This window comes from Pteropus alecto, unplaced genomic scaffold, assembly GCF_000325575.1.
Source record: "Pteropus alecto unplaced genomic scaffold, ASM32557v1 scaffold87, whole genome shotgun sequence".
Taxonomy (NCBI): Eukaryota; Metazoa; Chordata; class Mammalia; order Chiroptera; family Pteropodidae; genus Pteropus; species Pteropus alecto.
Genome location: NW_006443225.1, coordinates 15,186,729 through 15,207,616, shown reverse-complemented (window position 1 = coordinate 15,207,616; position 20,888 = coordinate 15,186,729). Strand labels below are relative to the sequence as shown.

At 37.5% G+C, this 20,888-nt stretch overlaps 1 protein-coding gene across 1 annotated transcript in view; it reads left to right on the top strand.

Annotated features, from left to right (window-relative positions):
- The window catches only part of UBE2W (ubiquitin conjugating enzyme E2 W), a 49,591-nt gene extending 38,598 nt beyond the window's left edge, over positions 1–10,993 (top strand). The window contains exon 7 of the mRNA XM_025041116.1: positions 5,563–10,993. Coding sequence (XP_024896884.1) covers positions 5,563–5,576 — 14 coding nt within the window. The 3' untranslated portion in view covers positions 5,577–10,993. The remainder of the gene's footprint in view (positions 1–5,562) is intronic.
- The last annotated feature ends 9,895 nt before the right edge of the window (positions 10,994–20,888 follow it).

Here is a 20,888-nt window from a genome sequence, read left to right as displayed (position 1 = left end):
TACATTGCTGGCTTCTCTTTCTTTTACATCCTCTTGCTGTTTTTACAAAGAGCCTTTAAAAAAATAATTCAATAAGTGTCACAGACCTTATATAGTAAGTTCTCAAATTCACCAAAAATTAAGATTAGTCGATCAAGAATATCGACAAACACAACTAAGTCAAACACTTTTTAAAAGTGTCTAAGATCCTAAGATAGTGGGCATTCTGTTTCACACTCAACCTCACTAATAATAGAAAACTTCCATTGTCTTCTCTATAGTGCTTTTAAACCAAATTTTAAAATTTGAGAAGAAATTGTCTGATAAATTTTAAAAATACATCTATTTTGAAAGTATAACCCTCTCTACCCCTGTACCCCACCCTAGTGTTTGACAGTATGTTCCTATTTTTCCCTTTCTTGTTCCCTGCTGGGGATATTTCAAAAAGGTAATCATCTTTCAAGTCCTCTGTGCTACCTTATATAGTTGAAGGGACTTAATGAGAAGTCCTTTATCTAAGAATACTTCCAGAATTTCTTATGACCTGCTTTTGAATAAGAAAGAAAAGTCACATAGTGATACTAGAAATATAAAAATTCTTTAAAATAAAATACATTTCATAGAAGTCATTTTTGCTAGTTAATAGTTACGTTACTGAGAAATCATACTTTCGTAACTGAACTGGAAAGGTCTTTTAATAGTTTGAGGATGGTTCATCTCCAAGTTTGCCAAAAAGAGGCTTTTCAAACAAAACATCTTAATATAAAGTGGTCCAAGGTTTGTGTAGGAATTTTCCCAATAAACAGATTAAAAGTATCCCCCTCCATACAAATTTTTTTTTTTTTTTTTTTTTTTATATAAAATGCACTGGATTCTGATTCAACTAAATCATGACTATCCTAGTACAATTTTAATCCTTGGACAGTATTCTTGTTCCAGGTACAAGTTTTTTATTTGTTTTTACTGGTAATTCTGTTGAAAACATCCTCAGTTCATTGACTTAAAAACCATTCTTACCTCAGTGTTTTCTGCTCCTGTTTGAACCCTGCCTGGTTAAATCATTTCCTTCCCACATTTTCCCTTAAGTCATCCATTTTGCTCTATGAGTGAGCCTCATATGAAATTAAGACAGAATAATAATAGTTTATACTTTGAGACGATAGAGCAGATGATCCATCATAAATACGGATGGGTTCATGCAGAGAATCTTCCTCGAACTTTTCCTCCACCTTTAAAAAGCTAAAGCATTTCAGCTATGTAGCATATGTTGCCTTCTTTATACATTTTAGAATAACGGTTATAGGCGATACGCAAAATAGCCCACCTTGGTGTTGTAGTTGAATTTGGAAAATCTTATCAAAAAAGTAATACAAAGCAGAACACATCAGCTTTGTTTTAGAGTTTTCCAGATGTTAATGTTTTTCTGCTTAGCTGCTTTAGTTCCAGAAGGTCTTCACTGGTCATGTTCTCTTTATAACACCAAGTTACCAAGGAATATGGTCTTTTGTTATTTCTTAGTGTCATCTTGTCATCTAATTCTGAAAGGATCATGAAGTGTGACCTGCAAAGCTAAACAAAAAGATCAGAAACTGAACAGAGACTTGCTTGGGGTTGGAAGAACTCTCCGAAACACTCAATGTTTCAGTTTCTAGAACCAGGCAGAATCGTAGGTCTCAGGTATCAAGTCCTTCCTTATGGTGCCAGCTGACACGCTTGGGCCAGGGTGTTCGTCAGGTGTAATCAGAGAGGCAGGAGAGGTTCGGGGTTTAGGTGAGTGATACCTGTGTACTTCAAGGGGCTTCTGGGTGCAGGGTGGAGGCACTGTTCAAGAGAAACAACAGATCTGCAATATAGTTCATCTCTTGCTTTTAGAAGAGAACTCAGCTGACTCCAAAATTGAGCTGCCAGATACCAGGGTTGGATTTTTGGAAAAAAGCCTTTCTCATATTAAATTTGTGATCTTCCACATTATTAGTTTAGTATACCTTGGAAAGTGGGAAGTCACTGCTACCTGCTATTAATTGTCTTTGTGTACGTCATACCTTAACAGTCTCGTGCCATATAATGATATTTCGGTCACTGATGAACTGTATGTATGACAGTGTTCCCATAAGGTTATAGCCTCATAATCTGTTATACCATGTTTTTACTGTACCTCTTCTATGTTTGGATACACAAATACCATTATGTTATTTTTGCCTACAGTATTCAGTACAGTAACATGCTGTACAGGTTTGTAGCCCAGGAGCAATGGTCTGTACCATATAGCCTAGGTGTATATCGTGCAAGTCATTGATTTGTGAATATATACTCCTTATTGTGGTTTACTTGAAGTTAACTGAGGTCATACTGCATTGGAATGCAAGTATTCTGTGTTGCCAACTAAGGATGCGATCCACATGCTTTGAAAAATCAATTGAGTTGAGAGAATAGAATTAAAAAAATAAAAAGAGACCTAATCAAAATAGGTCTTTGAAAAAACAGTTCATCTCAGCATACACAAGAGCTGAAGGATTTACCTTTGGTTCAGTGCTAGAATCTTCCTTTGAAAACGGATCCATATCCAGTTCATTTACAAATGAATGAATGAGCCTCAGAGTTCTGTATCATAAAACAGACATAATTGTTCTTGAAAAAGATGAACTTTTTTGAGATTATAAAAACTATTTCAATGAGATAGCCAACTAGAATCCATTAATAATATCCATCTGTTTTTTGGGACCAATATTAAACATTTACAACTTAGTTTCAGAAATGATTGCTTTCCACAGATGAGAGTACAGATCAGTGGTTCCTGAAGCATTTTCCTTAAAGTGGTGGAGAATTGAGCAATGTAGGTTACGACTGCTGTTGAGTATCGGCTTATTGGAATGGCATAATGTTTACATGTTATATCCAGTAAACTGATGAGTTTGTAATTTTGGGAGGAGGAATCCCTTTTTTACAAAACTGCAGACTATATTCTGGTTCCATTTAGCTGAAACATTTCCTATAGAATTATAAGGATTGTAAGAGGATAGGAACATAAAATTATCTCAGACTAGTATTGACAAACTTCTTTTCTCCTTGCCTTTTAAATACATAGATTTATCTACATTAGTTGTGAACCTTTTATTTGTGCTGCCTTTTAGGGTTACAAAACCATTTTCTAAATTCACGAGTCCAAACTTTTACTCAATCTTTGCCCTTTATTTCCTGCTGGATAACAGTTCCATTATCTACTCTGAGATCTTTCTTGAATCGGTTTATCAAAGGAAAACTTTAATTCCCTAAACTGTTGAGAGACAAAACTAACTGTAAAGATGGGTTTTTTTTCTTTCTCGAGGTAGCATCCCACTTCGTATCTGCTGACCTATTACTGTGTTCCTTTTCTTCTAGTCTTCTGTCCCTGGGACTATCCAGGGAGATGATTTCCCATGTAATGTGATGGTTCTTATGCTAAGTGACCTTCTTCTAATGTAGCTCTCTCTCATTCACATTTCCCAGATGCCCCGTGAAGTTAGCCATGGTAGGTGTCACCTCTTTGGAACTGGTAATTTGTATATTATCTTTGAGGGTATAATTTTAATAGGGGCTTTTGCAGTTCCAGAAAAAAATTTAAATAGTTAACAGATATTTTGTTTTTCAGGCCATCATCTTGCCACAAATAATTGAGCCAAGAGATTAAATTCTTTGTATTATTACAGCACCTTTCATAGACCTGTATTCGTCTTGATTCAAGATGAGTTTACTGTAAAACTTTTTTTGTGTAAGCCGTTCCTAGTATCCAAGAATCCTTTCGTATAGCCAGGAAGCTGTTCCTGCTAACAGATATATTTTTTGCTTCTTAATGATGGCCTTCTGTTTTAGGGAAAAGGAGGCCATGGCTTTGGCTCATACCTGTCCTGTCTTCATACACAAGTGTTTGCTCATAGACTCTTGATTACATGCAGATAGCCATCACAGATTTGTAATGTTTAAGTTCCTGTGGGTTCACCTAGCCGAGATAATCGAACTCTTCAGAACTTACTTAGTATGCTTATTTCTTCAAGAGTACATATTCAAAGCAGGTGGTATCATATTAGTCCTAAATTTCCTTTAACATCCGACCCAAGATGGGAGCTGAGACAGGAAGAACAGCTTTACGTGGGTCTCCAACCCTTTTGGAGGTTGGTAGCACATTCTACAAGAGCCTGCTGTACTGGAAACTTCCAGAATGAACAACCTGATAAAGATGTATTGATGGTACCATTTATCAAAGATGATAATGTCTTTGGAGATAAAAGCTTATTCCTGGTTAACATTGTGTTCAGTTTGAATTTTATCTGTCACTTAGTGTATACATTGTCGGTATGGTACTAAACTTTATCTCCAGTAGTTTGACATATTAAGTAGAGTTTAATGCCATCTCTTAGCATAGAGATTTAAGTTTTAGTATTGATTAGTTTTAGTCTTAATTTCAAGGACCTTAGTGTTACAAAATACTCTGCTAGAGAAGTGATATTTTAAGGAACTTATTCATATTCTTGTATATCTTCTTTATTTCAGTTTCCACAGTGATTTAAGAAACATAGTGTCACATGACACTTAAGGCTATAAACTATCCACTTGTTTTCTTAAAGATATTCTTATTTATTTAAAGGATTCTGATGATGCAGTTATGACTTATTTTTAAAATCTAGTCTATTTTACCCGTTAGAATACTCTTAAAGTGCAGGATCATGGACTATTCTACTAGTTTGCCCGGAGTAGAAGTCAGTTTACTGTTTTTTAGCTCTCATTGAGCCTTTATGAACGGGAATTTTATAAGCAATACATCGATCCTAACATGGGATGGATGTAAAATATTTTGGGCAATTTTTCAGAATTTTCTCCTTGAGAGCTTTCACAACTTTTTTGGGTAGTTGCCACTAGTCTGACTTCTTTCTGAAGAATAACTGGTCTTCAGAATGAATCCTTCAGATATGTTTTGTGAAATAATTTCTGTAAAATAAGTCATGAACCCAAAAGATTATACTATGTGTTATGTAAATGTTATGTGTTGAGGCTACCAGAAGACGTCACTAAATAATTCTGTTTTTTTTTTAATTACCTCTTTTGCATATATATATCTATACTTACTGAAAAACTCATTTTCTAAAGAAAATGACATTATTTGATTGACTTGGAGGTTGTACCTCATTTGCAAAGTGATTTCCTTCATAGATTAGAAACATGACTTGTACTATTCTGTATTATTAAGTAGCATGACAGTGTTGGTCCAGAGTTTAATTCCTATCTCATTACCATTTAAAATTATTGCCCATAAAAGAATTCTCTTAAGACTGATAAATCCTGGATGTACGCTAACATGTATCAATTAATTATTTTAAATAGAACTAACATATTAACAATTCTTCATTTTAAGACTTGTGTGAACTACCATTTCCCTGAAAGGCTAGGACTTGGCTTGATTTGTCTGTCACCTTTTATTTGCAGGGACTGGGGGAGGCAGATCAGACATGTAAACCCCGTTCTTGCTGCTTGGGATTGTTTCTGTGTTAGACTGACTCACAGATGACTTACACATGCGTGACTTTTCTCTTTTTTCTCCTTTTCTTAAAGATGATACTTGTTGATGCCACTGTTATCATCCTCCTAGCAGAAGATAGTCCTACTGAGAAATGAGCACTTTGATCATTCAGTCTTTGAACTTTAACCTTTGACTGGAAGTGACCTATAGGCAATGAAGACTACTTCCTTTACTGCATTTTTACTCGTGTGCATTCTGGGCGCATGTTGATCGCTGGTTCAGTCCGGGCAACTGACATGCTTTTATTAGTCATACAGTATTAATGCAGGTGTCAGGAAATGTCAAATATAATTCCATTTTTTATTTTTATTTTTTTAAGCTTTTGGAAAAGTTCCAGGTCCTCATGTATTGTGCAATAACAATGACTTCCTTGACGGTTTGGGGACGTTCATTGCCGGCAATGGACGTTATAATAGGAAAAATTTTCATTAACTCCTGCCACCCAGTGATTAATGCATGATAGGGCCTATGAAATGAATTTACAGGTTATCGTGGGATTATAAATAAAGTGAGGGATCCAACATTACTTTGAAGGTCACCCCAACTGTTTATATTTGGATTCTATGCACTGTGATCCTAAGGTTTAACAGCATGAATTAACATGCATCTTTAAAGGACTGTAATGAAAGATCATTGCGTATTTATTGAATTGTTTATATCTGCTGTCAAATTGTTTTGACATGAAAGGTTTTCAAGTAACATTGGCAGAGAGGTACAATACGTTATCCCTATGGTGAAAATAAATTCATTTGTTGTATATAGTTCCTCGATCTCTGAAGTAAAGGTATGATTAATATAGGGTATGAGTGGTTTAATCAAGGCTTTATATTGGAAGTAAGAAAAATGGCAGTGATGATTAAACTGCTGCAGTCCATGACTTGGGCTTATTATTTGTACATTAACGGTTTTTCCAAGTAGATTACACTCTGTTACTTCCTGCTAGCCATCAGCATGAGCCCTACTGCCTAAACACTATTCATTTATTTATGTTTGGAAAATCCATAAACATTTTTGTTTGCAATTTTGTTTCTTTTATGTTTTAAGTCAAGTTTGAATGTTACAATACTTTAATTGAAGAACTTTTGTCAAGTTTTTTCTTGTAAATTTTCTTTACTTGTAAGTATCATCTTGTCCTTCAATCCTGTACCCTAAAATAAGAAATACATTTTTGACAGAGGCTTAATGTTTTAACAAAGAGTGTGGACATTTTTATTTTAAAATTTAGGCAAAAGTACACCGTAGAATGGTATGTTTGCTTACTTGTCTCACACAACCATGCAGTTACTTCTGAGGGATTTGTCTTGTTTTCTTGTTGTTTAGAAGACTTTGCTTCCAGCTAGATAAAAATTTTTCTACAGAAAAAAAAAAAATTGTTGAAAGGTCCAGTTCTCAGTACCATGTAAGTTAATGATAACTGCAAGTAGATTCTCTTTTTAAAAAGTGATTACTGTATTTTATAAATTACCTTTTCACATATGCAAAATCTGTTTCTACTACAATGTTATTTTTACTAATGTCTATTGTTGCACTCTTTTTGACATATCCTACAATGAATTTATGAATCAATTTGAACTTAAAAATGAAAGCCAGTTGGCTCAAAGGTTTGAAATATGTACCCCAGCAAAACCATCCAATCAATAATTGGCAAAGACTATTTTAAAAATTGTTTTTAATCTCTGTATAGATGACATTTTGTAGCTTTGTACATGTTAATTAAGGGCATATAATTTTACACTCTAAAGTATAATTGCTGAACTCAGGGTGGGTAGACTTCAAAAATATGTCTGCTTTAGAAATAACTTGAAAAAAATTAAAACTATGGCCAGCTACCAAATTGTGGACACTGTTTATATGGCTAGTTAGCAACTGCCACTTTTTAAAATTAAAAACATTTTCGTTCTATCTTTACTAGATATACCTAAGTTTTCACACTAGTCTCTATCCGTCTTAATTGGTCTGTTTAACAAGACAGAAAATGTTGTTTGGAATGCTTTGAATTACTCTTAGTTTTTAAGTGCTTTTTAATTTGAAAATTGTAGCTGTAAATTATGTGAGGTTTTTTTTTTTTTTTTTTCCATATTTTACATAACGGCTCTAACCTCCTGACTGACTTGACCATTTTCTGGAGTTGGGGTGGGGGAGTCTTCATACCGCTGGTCCTCTCACCGATATCCTTTTATAAGAAAATGACCTGTGACGTTTATTCACCAAAGGAATCGATATACCAGGTCAAAGATTAACAATGCTATACTATAGATTAATAGCTCATATATAACCTCAGTTGAGTTTTTTAATATAAACAGTATTTTAACATACCTCTCTCTCTCTACATAGAGATATCGTAAAATAAATTAAAATGAAGTGGAGGAAAGTAAAGGAAAACCAAATAATTTCGGTACATTTTATGGTTTAAAGAGAAGAAATTAAGATGAAATATCCTATAAGATAGACATACCAACCATTCAAAGTTTGCAATCAGATAACACCTCTTCATTACTCCCTTGAACTTAGGAATCTCTGAAAACTCCTTGCACTTGGATTTAAGAAGTTAATTTTAATGTAAATTACATTATTAAAAGACATAAGACGTTTACCTGAGTCATTGTTCTAGAGAGGGCAATTAGTGGCTTTGTAATAATAAAAAAAATATTTCTCTGTAATCATGTTGGATGACAACCAGAATGCCAAGAAAATGTACATAGGAACACGCTACTTCCCTCCTGCCTGCATTCCCTCTGTGGGGCGCTCTCTGCTGCGTAGGCCTGCGAATTATACTCTTGTATTTAGACAGTAGAACTTCCTTTTTTATTTATTTATTTATTTATTTTAAGGCCATTCTTCTGGTTTGCCAAATTCCGTTGACAGTGATACATTCAAGTCCTTATTTTGCATGCTTAGATCAGGAACTTGGTGCCCTTTCAAAAAAACTTATGTCAAGTAGGTATTAATGCCATAGATTTTAAATGGTTTTCAGTTTTTTTAAGATAAATTTTTAAAAATAAATTTTATGGATGTTCTCTTAAGGAATTTAATATTCACTTCTAAAGGACTTCACTTGTAATGTGTAAATTCCTCCTTTTAAGCTAGCAGGGAAATAAAGCCTTTTTTAATCCCTAGGGAAAAAATGCTAAAAATCGCTTTTCTATACAGTTCCTCTGGAGAAAGCTCTTAATCTCTGTTGTTTTGATTAGGTACACAAATATTTGGTATAAAGTAACTAGAATAGTTTATTACTTTTCCCTTCTGAAATTTTAAATATATGCATATTTAGATTCCTGTGGTGGATAATAATTTTTTCAGATTCTAAAACAGGTCTCTAGTGACTGCTTGATTGTTCCCAGATTGCATCAAAGATGAATTGACAAATAATGGAAATGACTAGTGATATGAAAATGGTATGTAACCACATATTACTTGTTTCTGGTACTTGAGTCTTATTTTTTTAAAAGCCTATTGTTTTTGAGAATTGAGATATTTAAAACTTGTTAAAGCTTCTTCCTAAAAATAGAAGAGAAGAGGAGGTACTGTGTGTTCAAAAAATTTTTTTAAATAAAGATTTCGGTGTCACTAGGCCTTTATGGTTACTGCTGCTTATATTTCTTGATCTCACTTTTATTTAGTTTTTTGTACATATTTTAGCTGAATGCTTCAGGTTGATAATTGTGTATATAAGTTGGTTTTTTATGAAGAACTGAGGCTTCACCATATGTTTCTCTTCTGAGGATTCATTCTCAAAACCAGCTGCTGCACTGTTCTGTGTTACGTTAATACCTTTGCATGACTGAGATCTGTGAAGTGTCTTAAGCCGCACCAACCAGCCCTAATCTAATCCTCTTCGCAGTCCTTTTTTGTTGTTTGTGTTTGTTTTTTATCCCTCTTTTATTTGTTTTCCTTTCTGTCTTCTTACATATGTACAGTGTATCAGCCTTTAGCATTTTATTTCTGACTTCTCAGTTTTTCTCCCTCCCTCCCTTTCTTTCTTCTTTCTCCCATTCCCCTTCCTTCCTTTTCCTTTTCTTCGGGTTAGGGAATCCAGAGGAAGGAAGATTTTTAAAATTTCTACCTCTCATCAGAATTTTTTTTAATAAAAAGACTTCTGCCTACAGATAAAATACATAATTTCAGATACATAATTTCAGTCCATCAGCAGGTGGCAAAATTTGTTAAATTGGCTAAATGAGCTGTTAACTATAATTTAGTTCTTAATTACTAATATTAAGAGAATTTTGTTTACTTTTTGGGTGGTGACTCTCCCAAAACCTAATTATTGGCCAGCTGAATTAAATTACTTGGTAAATTAATTTTCATTTATTTTCACTTATTTTCATTTAAGTTTCTAAGCCTTTTTGAGATTTGGAACTCTTTCAGAAATAATTTATGGGAGACTTGCTTTCTCAGCATAAATCATGCATTCATTTAAAGATGGGCTTTTTTACAACATTATCATTTGAGGCCCATGGAATCTAAACATGTCCTTCAAACTTAGATCTCCTGCAAGTTGAAGTTCTGGTTCTGACAATGGTACTGGTTAATTGAGGTGTTTATTGTGATTTTAATTCTCAAATGTTCATGTTGGGACTTATATTTGGGGATGAATCTCCAGAATGATTATACGAATATCTTTTTTATGAAAAATGTTTTGTCGATTAAAAAATATATCCAGAGTCATTTTGAATGTATGGAAAGAATGCCAGAACAGAAGCTGGCATATCTTAGCATACCTAAAGATCTCCAGTTTTGCAAGTTGAGTACAGTTGACTGGGAAAAAGAAAAACAGCTCTTGTTCTCTTCCTCGGCACATACAGTGTCAGGGTTTTTGAAGAAAGTGCTCCTACAGTACTTGTAAGCTGTCTTCTGAAAGGCAGAGCGTGGCTTCACACTGACTGGGCTTGGCTTGTAAAGTGTGACGTCACTTGTCAGATTTCCTGGTACATGGAAAGATTAAATAATCCTGCCTCTCACTTTAAAGCCTGAAGCAGGACTAGTAAGGAATTTGGTAGATTGTGTCAGATAACCATCAAAATGCAAGTCTTCATAGTTAACCATAGATTCTTTATATAAAGTGCAAATTGATTGTCAGGCTTGAGGTAAAATAATTTTAATAGATTATTAGATTCATTATCTCGTAGCCAAGAACTAAGTGCATGTTTAAGTCAAAATGGATTTGTTATTTTTAGTTGGTACCATTTTTCTCTCAATATTCAGAATTAAAGATTGTGCATTTTATTAATAGGAATGGAAGTTCGTGCTTGAGGATTTGAATAGGGTAGATGTATATATTTTATAAATTCAACTTGTAAAATATGTAAAGCTACTGCTTTTTAAATCGAATATAAATGTTAAGACATAAATCTATATATTATATATTTTTAAATACATGTACCAAACTTTTGTTAGTTGAATATAAATTACATTGTGTGCTTTATGGAATTTAGTAACTTTTAATAAAGCAGTTGTCCTTGACGTTTTTTCTGTAGACTTGAATACTGAATCGGATATTAAACCCCATAATAATGTAAAAATTTCTTTAAATAGCAGTTTCTCTTTTACAAAACAAGCCCAAACCCAAAGCGGATCGGCAGATAGCCCCCTCTGACCGACAATCGCTGCGTTTTTCGTAGAAGAAACAAAGTTCCGACATCAGACTACTTGAAGCCCTAGGCCCCTAACCTGTTAATAGAGAAGTCTTTTAAATAGACCACACTTGGCATTACGAACAGCTCGCCAGATTTTTCTTGCTTTATCCTGAGCTCATCTTATTTTATTTTTTCATCTTATTTTTTAAACTTCTGACAAAGGAGAGAGACCAAAATACACGATGGATTAAATATGTCTAGGTAAAAATAGGAGAAAAATGCCTACCCAAATTAAATTATAACATTGCTCTATCTGGCTGGTGGAGCCAGTTACTTTTTGGGTGGTGACTCTCCCAAAACCTAATTATTGGCCAGCTGAATTAAATTACTTGGTAAATTAATTTTCATTTATTTTCACTTAAGTTTCTAAGCCTTTTTGAGATTTGGAACTCTTTCAGAAATAATTTATGGGAGACTTGCTTTCTCAGCATAAATCATGCATTCATTTAAAGATGGGCTTTTTTACAACATTATCATTTGAGGCCCATGGAATCTAAACATGTCCTTCAAACTTAGATCTCCTGCAAGTTGAAGTTCTGGTTCTGACAATGGTACTGGTTAATTGAGGTGTTTATTGTGATTTTAATTCTCAAATGTTCGTGTTGGGACTTATATTTGGGGATGAATCTCCAGAATGATTATACGAATATCTTTTTTATGAAAAATGTTTTGTCGATTAAAAAATATATCCAGAGTCATTTTGAATGTATGGAAAGAATGCCAGAACAGAAGCTGGCATATCTTAGCATACCTAAAGATCTCCAGTTTTGCAAGTTGAGTACAGTTGACTGGGAAAAAGAAAAACAGCTCTTGTTCTCTTCCTCGGCACATACAGTGTCAGGGTTTTTGAAGAAAGTGCTCCTACAGTACTTGTAAGCTGTCTTCTGAAAGGCAGAGCGTGGCTTCACACTGACTGGGCTTGGCTTGTAAAGTGTGACGTCACTTGTCAGATTTCCTGGTACATGGAAAGATTAAATAATCCTGCCTCTCACTTTAAAGCCTGAAGCAGGACTAGTAAGGAATTTGGTAGATTGTGTCAGATAACCATGAAAATGCAAGTCTTCATAGTTAACCATAGATTCTTTATATAAAGTGCAAATTGATTGTCAGGCTTGAGGTAAAATAATTTTAATAGATTATTAGATTCATTATCTCGTAGCCAAGAACTAAGTGCATGTTTAAGTCAAAATGGATTTGTTATTTTTAGTTGGTACCATTTTTCTCTCAATATTCAGAATTAAAGATTGTGCATTTTATTAATAGGAATGGAAGTTCGTGCTTGAGGATTTGAATAGGGTAGATGTATATATTTTATAAATTCAACTTGTAAAATATGTAAAGCTACTGCTTTTTAAATCGAATATAAATGTTAAGACATAAATCTATATATTATATATTTTTAAATACATGTACCAAACTTTTGTTAGTTGAATATAAATTACATTGTGTGCTTTATGGAATTTAGTAACTTTTAATAAAGCAGTTGTCCTTGACGTTTTTTCTGTAGACTTGAATACTGAATCGGATATTAAACCCCATAATAATGTAAAAATTTCTTTAAATAGCAGTTTCTCTTTTCAAAAGACTGGTCTTTAAAAGGTTGTGGGAACAGCCAGCTGTCATTTCCAAAAATGAGCGCAGCGGAAAGAAGCCGCCAGGGCCGCTCGCTCGCTCGCGCGGCGGGTCGCCTGACGTAGGAGTGTAGCCTGGTGTCCTGTTCTCATGCTTTCACTCACTGAGTCTGGTTAGAGACGGCGTTTTCCGAAACCGTGGACGTTGGGACCTGGGCACTGGCTTAGTCACCTGAGCCTGGTGCTGCGCTTCAGTCAGGATGTACTGCAGAGAGCCTGCGGGTGCCTCTCTGAGTGCAGACCCATCAACTGACTGACCTAGCGAGGGACTCGTGAGAAGAGGGAAGGACGTAGCAGAAGAAGGGGACATCTCCACACCTCAGTTTCTCCGGCAGGAAGGGGTTCAGTGTGCTCTGCTGGTACTCTGGCTTCCTTCCACAGAGGGTCGGCTCGCCCCAGGAGCCCCTTACTGGGGTGGCCATACTGCCACAAAGCCGTTTCTGCAGCCCTAACCCCTAACCAGCTCGATTCATAGCTGGCTGGGCAAATAAAAGATCCATCTTCCTTTGTACTTTGGTGGCATTCTCTCCTTTTATTATAATCCTTCAAATAATTTCTACCTCTCGTAGCAGGTACGACGTTCTCCAGTAGTTTAAGCGACTTGGATACGTGCTTCTGTTGGAGCCTGCCCTGCATGCTTAGCACTCTTCACACCGATGTAACACGTAGCAGAATTAAACATGAACTGAGTTGCAGGGTCACATGACGCAGCTAAGAGTTTTCTGTGCTTGTATAATATAGTCCAAAGCCGTAATGGTCCTGTATCTGTCCTGTTGGGAATCCGTCAACACATCTTTTAAATTGCTTATGAGATTCCTTTTAATGTTTGCTTAAGGCAGACTCTCTAAGTGGGAGTACCTTTGTGCCCTTTCCAGTCCAGTGGAGTATGAAAATATTTTAATAAGAAAAGTCAAACTGAGAAACTAAGGTAGAAAGTATCTTCTCTTAACTATAGCTTTCAGTGACCTAGTGTGCGTGCATACGGAGCCTCAGGCGAGAACCCGATGCGGATGGCTCTACCCTGCGGAAAAGGTCTCCAGCCTGACGGGAACATTTTTTATCTTCAAGCTCATCCCCAAAATGTCTTTCTCATCTTCCCTGTCATCATGGCGTTCTTTGCAACTAGTTACCCCAAATAGTGTCTGCCACTATTGACCGGCCTTTTCTGACATCGTTAAGTCCTGTTGGGCCTGTTTTTAAAATGTCCCTTTTCTCCAGTCCCCTTGCCATGGTGGCTTTTCACTGCTTGGTCCTGGTGTTGTGAGGCGGCTCTTCCACTATCCACACACCTTGTTCCGTAAGGAGTAGCAAAACAGGAGAACCTTTTTTGCTGATGTTCTTCCCTGTTTCTAGAACATTCCATCTGCTTTTCTAGCAGAAAGATCCAGTTAAATAGCTACCGTTAAGTAGCTACAAAGTTACCGTCTTTGTCCTCCCCCACGCTAGTCTCCCATCCTGAACTCTGGAGCACATGGTCCTGTGATAACAGCTTTTAATAATAAATGTTTGTTGAATTAACTGGATTGCATTTGTCTTTTATCCTAGCTTTTACAAAGAATGTTATTCAGGTTCCAGCGGTTTTGAAACATCTAAATCACCATCTGTGACATGTTATAGCAGAGCACCCTACCCTTCCTGTCCCAGTGAGTTAGAAAATAGTCAAGTAAATTCTTCACTGGTTTTGCTCTTTATATTAAAAGGTGTTTCTCATATCCTTGCTTTATCTCTGAGGTAAATTGCTTGTCTTGAATTTATTTACAGATCAAGAATATAATTGTTTTAAACTAAAAACATCTGAGGAACTCCGAGATCATGAAGATAAACCTAACACTCATTAAAGTTAAAAATGGACATTAAAAAAGTACAGTCTTTAACTTAAATTTTTCAACTTGAGGGTGTGAAAAAACATTCAGTAGAAACCATACTTCAAATTTTCATCTCTTCCTGGGCTAGCGATACACAGTACAGTGTTTGATGCTGGGCGGCGGCAGCAAGATGACCTTGTCTGATGAGGCTAAGGTGTGCTGCCCGAGGGCAGGTAAGGTGTCCTGGGCTGAGCTGTGACTTGGTAGGGGAGATGCATTAAATGCATTTTCTACTTTTCAAGATTTCCAATTCGTAGGGTTTTATTGGGGTGTCACCCAATCATAAGGGAGCATCTGTACTTGGTACCTCTCCTGTGTGAAGGATAGCAGATGAAACAGATCTTCAAAGTGTCCATGTAATAAAGAAGATGAGATTACAGTATAAAAAGTGATGAGCCCTAACAGGTGCAGATAAATGACAGTTCCTCAAAATCACAGAAATGAGTTTGAAGAAAGTACTGTCATGGCTCAGAAGCTACGAACTCTGTGGATGAGTTCTAGGCAAGAAGGATCACAAGTACAAAAGCCTTTGGGGAGCACTTGGGTGAGGTTGGCCCAGAGGACGGTGGCTGGTTCAGAGGTGGCCAGCGGGGGCACAGCTGCCAAAGGCCAAATGATGCAAGGCCTCCTGAGTCAGGGCAAGAAGTGAGTCTTTCGGTTTTCCCTAAACTCAGAGGTGAGCCTAGCAGTCAAAGCTGCTTTTATCTGAGGACATTTATCAATAGGATATTATGAAACTGCGCCACTGTGGGCAGTATCACAGGGAAGATTGCCCAGAAAACAAAGCCTGGGCGGGATATGCCCCGAATGAGTCAGCCACTATGCCAACATCCCACCCATCAAAACTGGTTTAAAATGAGTCCAGTAGCGCTCTATTGAAGGAAACAGCCCTAATGCAGACTTGCACCCTCCAGTGGTTTGGGGGATGTCAAGCTTTGGACTTGGATTAAGGTGAGGTCCCTGACTGGCACTGCCCTCAGGAGGTGACCAGAAGCTAATGAAAGCCCTCTCTGGAAGAAGCTACTACTTGGCCTCAAATAATCTGTGCAAGTGATTTATTTCAATAGTGGCCAGTACACAAAGGAAATACTCTAAGCAAGGAAGCATGATAAAGAACCAGCAGAAACAGCAGACCTGGTGTTTTGGGATGGAAGTGATGTGATCCGATGCAGTTTACTGCCCTGCGTGCCATACCGGAGCTGCTGAGGAACAGAGTCTGTCTCGTTTGATGAGTCCAGTAGCGCTCTATTGAAGGAAACAGCCCTAAATGCAGACTTGCACCCTCCAGTGGTTTGGGGGATGTCAAGCTTTGGACTTGGATTAAGGTGAGGTCCCTGACTGGCACTGCCCTCAGGAGGTGACCAGAAGCTAATGAAAGCCCTCTCTGGAAGAAGCTACTACTTGGCCTCAAATAATCTGTGCAAGTGATTTATTTCAATAGTGGCCAGTACACAAAGGAAATACTCTAAGCAAGGAAGCATGATAAAGAACCAGCAGAAACAGCAGACCTGGCGTTTTGGGATGGAAGTGACGTGATCCGATGCAGTTTACTGCCCTGCGTGCCACACCGGAGCTGAGTCTGTCTCGTTTATATCGCATCGAATGTTGAGTGCCTTCTGGATCCCAAGTAGCTTACGGTCTGGCAAGGAAGACAAGTGGGTAATCGAAATAGTGTGACACTTGGTGGGGTTGCGTAACTCCAGAGCACTGAGCGAGCGGCATCAAGGCAGGAACAATCAAAGGGAGTCCAGGAAGACGTCCAGAGTAAGGGACGAGTATTCGCCAGACACCAGAACACAAAAGTCCAGGTTATAGAGTTGTGATTTTATCTCCTGGGCAATAGGGACTATTGGAATCAGATTTGCTTTGAAGAAAAATGAGCTTGGCTGTGGTCTGGAGAGCCCGTTGGAAGGGTCAAATATGGAGGAAGGAAGAAAGGTTTTATTGGTATTTCATACAAAGATAGTGACTTGAATTTATTATAAAGTATTGGCATAAAGATATCCATATACATCAATGGAACAGAAGGGAGAGTCCAAAAATAGAGTCAATTGATTTTCAAAAAAGATGCCAAGACACTTGTAGGGGGAAAGAATAGTCTATTCAACAAATGATACTGGAGCATTTGGAAAGCCATCTGTAAAAAAGAAATCGTACCTCACATCAAAAAATTAACCCAAATGAATCCTAGACCTAAATTGACAGCAAAATCTATACAACTTAAAACAGGAGAAAATTTGAGATCTTGGATTTGTCAAAGATAGCTGTGACACAAGAACAATTGATAAACTGGACTCGAAATTTAACTCAGGCTTTGGAAAATACACTTAGACTGAAAAGGCAAGACATATTTGTAAAATATATATCTGATCAACAAGGACTTGTATTTAGAATATGTTTTTGAAACATAAAGTTCAATAACGAAAACCCAATTTAAAAATGGGCAAGTTTTACGAATTTTTTGACTTGAACTGATACTTAAGGAAATACGAGGATGGCAAATAAGTGCATGAAAAGCTGCCCAACATCATTACTTGTCAAGAACATAAAACCGTGAGAGAGCCTTGCACACCCTCTACACTGACCACACCGAGGTCTGGCAGGGATGTGGAGCAGCGAGAACTTGCCACGCTACTGATGGGGATGTAGACTCGTTTAACCAATTTGGGAAACAGTTTAGCAGCTTCTTAAGAAGTAAAACATACCTACTGTACAAATTAGCCATTTCACTCATAGGTATTTTCCCAAGAGAAAAGAAAGCATGTGTCCACACAAAGCCTTATACAAAAATGCTTTATCAAGTTTGTTTATAAAATGCCCAAACTGGAAACATCCCAATATTTATCAGTAGGTGATTGGATCACACCGGAATATCCATACAATGGAATACTACTCAGCAATAAAAAAGGAATGAACCATGTCATTGCTACGAAACAATGATAAATTTTTATTCTGCTGAATACCAAGGCGACGATAGCACAAACTAGCGGCTTTATCTATGTAAAATTCTAGAAAATGCAAACTTGGTTATAGTGACAAAAATCAGATGTGTTTACCTGAGGTTACGGGGTGGTGGAAAAAGGCACAAATAAACTTTTGGAGGTAGCAGATATGTTCTTTATCTTGGTTTCACAGATGTACGTATATATCAGAACTCATTAAATTGCACACTTTAAATATTTGTATTTTATTGAGCATCATGCCTCAAACTGAATGAAGAGGCTTTCAGTAATAAAGACAAGGGATGATAATGACCTGAAGTGGACAAATTCAGCCGTAATCAAGTTGCTTAAAAGTAATCACAGCTTGAAAGTGACAGAGCTGGAATTTAAACTTGAGTGTGACTGACTCCAAAATCTGTACTCGAAGTCAATATGCTTATACTCAGGATGATGTCCATATTTTTGACCGGATGAGCAAGTGGAGAATGATGACTCACCAAAACGAAGGAGAAGTGGATTGGGGAGAGGAGATGGGTTGTACTCCCCCATAGCACCAAGCTGTGTAGTCAGTCAGTGGAGATGTGAGCTGAAGCTTTTAGGTGGCCACGGTAATGAAATATTTAGTGTGATGTAATTTTACTTAGCTCATGAGCTTATTGCCTCTTGACTAACAGTTGGAAAGGAATTTTATGTCTTGTCCAATAACCTCACCATTGGATTGATTATTTTTCAACATCTTTGAAGTGATCACCCCTGACCACCTTCACTAATGGGGGGAATTAACCTAACTCAGAAAATTGTTGCACTTTTGAATAAATCTTACTATCATAAAGTTATTTCTTCGACCTGAAACGTTATGGATTGAATCGTGTCCCTTAAAAAGATCTGTTGAAGTCCTAACCTCCAGTACCTCAGAAGGTGGCTGTATTTAGAAATAGAGACAGAAGATGTGGCTAGTTGAGGTGAGGTCATACTGGAGTAGCATGGATCTCAGTCCAATGTGAGTGGCGGCCTTGCCTTCTAAGAGTTGGAGAAGACACAGAGACACAGATGCACGAGGGGAGGACACTGTGCAACAATGGAGCCATCTTAAAAGCCAGGTGACACCAAGCATTGCCGGGAGCCACCAGGAGCTGGACGCGACAAGGAAGAGTCCTTCCCCAGGACCTGCGGAGAGAGCGGGCATGATTCTGCTGACACCTGATCTTAGACTTGTGGCTCCAGAACTGTGAGAGAATAAATGTCTTATTTGAGCTACCCAGTCGATAGTGCTTTTTTTCTGGCAACCCTGGCAAACTAATACAAAGGGTAAGCAATTTGTTCTCACTGGAATAGCACGCATTCTGGGTATAGGTTTCCCTTTTATGCCGACTGAGTCAATTAGCATCGCTGTCTGGGGTCTCATGAAGTGCCTGACTATCTGGCCACGTCACAGCAAAGGAGGTGTGGGATTGGGCCCATGACCGAGGGGTCAGCTGGCCATCTCATGTATGCACCACCCAACAGTAATAGGCCCGAGAGTGCATTAGAACAGCCTGCTGGAGGGATAGCTGATGTGTCACTTTGGAGGCTATGATCTGCAAAGGTGGGTGCTCTCTTCCAGGATGTACACGCACTTGAAACAGAGACCTCTATATTGGGGTTTGTCTCCAATAGGGAGACTACATGGGCCCTGAAACCACGTACCCCATTCCAGCCAGGGGTCGAAGCACGAGTCCCATTGTTCTCCAGGTTATAGCTACTGTCTTAGCATTTTGGATTCCTCGAAAGCAGGGGCAGGCTGGGAAGAAGGCTACCTTGATGAGTAACCGGCGCCGATACCCACGTCAGGAGTCCTGAATAGACTCGAAGCAGTCTCCTGGATTTAGACTGGAAGAGTGCGTTCTAATTCGGCTTGAGCTTATTTTTCCCCAAGATGTAATATTAAAGTTCTTTAGTGATAATTCCTAGGTCTGAGTGTAGTTTCTATATCAGAAGAACATTTTTGAAGAACACTGCCGTCTGTAAGTAAGAAGAATTGAGTGTCAACATATACAATTGAACAGAAAAATAACAATACCCCTGGAAACTTAAGGTTATTGAAATTTACTTTGAGCTTGAAGAAAAAAATGTCTTTTTACTTCTTTATCCCAGTTGCTTGCATATTGCCTGCTGTAAATCAAGAATCCAGTGAATGTTAAGTTATTAATCAAAATTCCGAACTTCTCATTTTGCTATTCTTGAAATTACACCTTTAGCTCAAATTTTTTCCTGGCCAGACTGTTTCCTATATTCACAAAGCTGAAAAGAGACTTGTGGCCTCATTTACATGTGCCGGTGACAGAAAGCAAAGAGATAATGTTTTACATCTCTGTCTTTTCAAGAAAAATACATGGCCGTTCAATGCAGCATTGCTGAGTGGTAAATCAATTCAGCTCAGTCTCCTGACAGTACAATCTGAAATGGAGCCAGAATTCATACTTTAGGGGAATAAAGCTTCCCCAGATGATTCTGACGCAGAGCCAGGTTCAAGGATGGCTGTTGTAACTCACTTCCAGATTTCTTAGGTTACAAGCAATGGAGTTTCGCTTTCACACATCAGTCCAGGAGGCTGGAAGACAGTAATTTTCAGCCGTAACTCAGTACCAGGAGTGTAAATATTTGCAGAGGAGAATTCTGCAAGGGAATGACAGCAAAATGTACAAAAATTTATTCTCTTGCAGAAAGGAGAAATGATTTAAACCGATAACTAAAAACAGGAAATACAATTCTTATTTAAAATATAGAATTTTAATTGAGAGAATTGTTTTGAGACCAGTGACAAATTTCCCCAGTCATCAAAAAGAAATTTCAGATTAGAATATTTTTAGCGTTCGTAAACATTCTTCCCATTTCTCCACATTTGACGCTGGACCTGGACCTTGTATTAGGGTTATTTTTGTTTGCAAGCAAACTATGTTGGTTTACGAAACCGGAGAGTCGAGGGTTGGTACTGGCTTCAGAGTCGCTGGAGGCAGGACGCAAAGATTAGTCGTTGCTCTGTCTCCCGACCCCAGACCCCAGCTCCGCTCCAACCGTGGGCCTCGCAACTCCAGTGTTCGTACAGCCGCCTTAGGGCCGACTCAGCTTGGTCTTTGCGTTTGTCTCTCATCTCATTCCCTTTTTGTTTTTTCATTTTTGTTTAAAAAAAAAAAATATATATATATATGGTTGGCTTACAGCACTTTTGGTCTTTATCTTTCACGCTAGGTGCTTTATTCCTGCGTCTGGGAGGCGCCGATCCCCCCTGGAAACGTGATGTTATT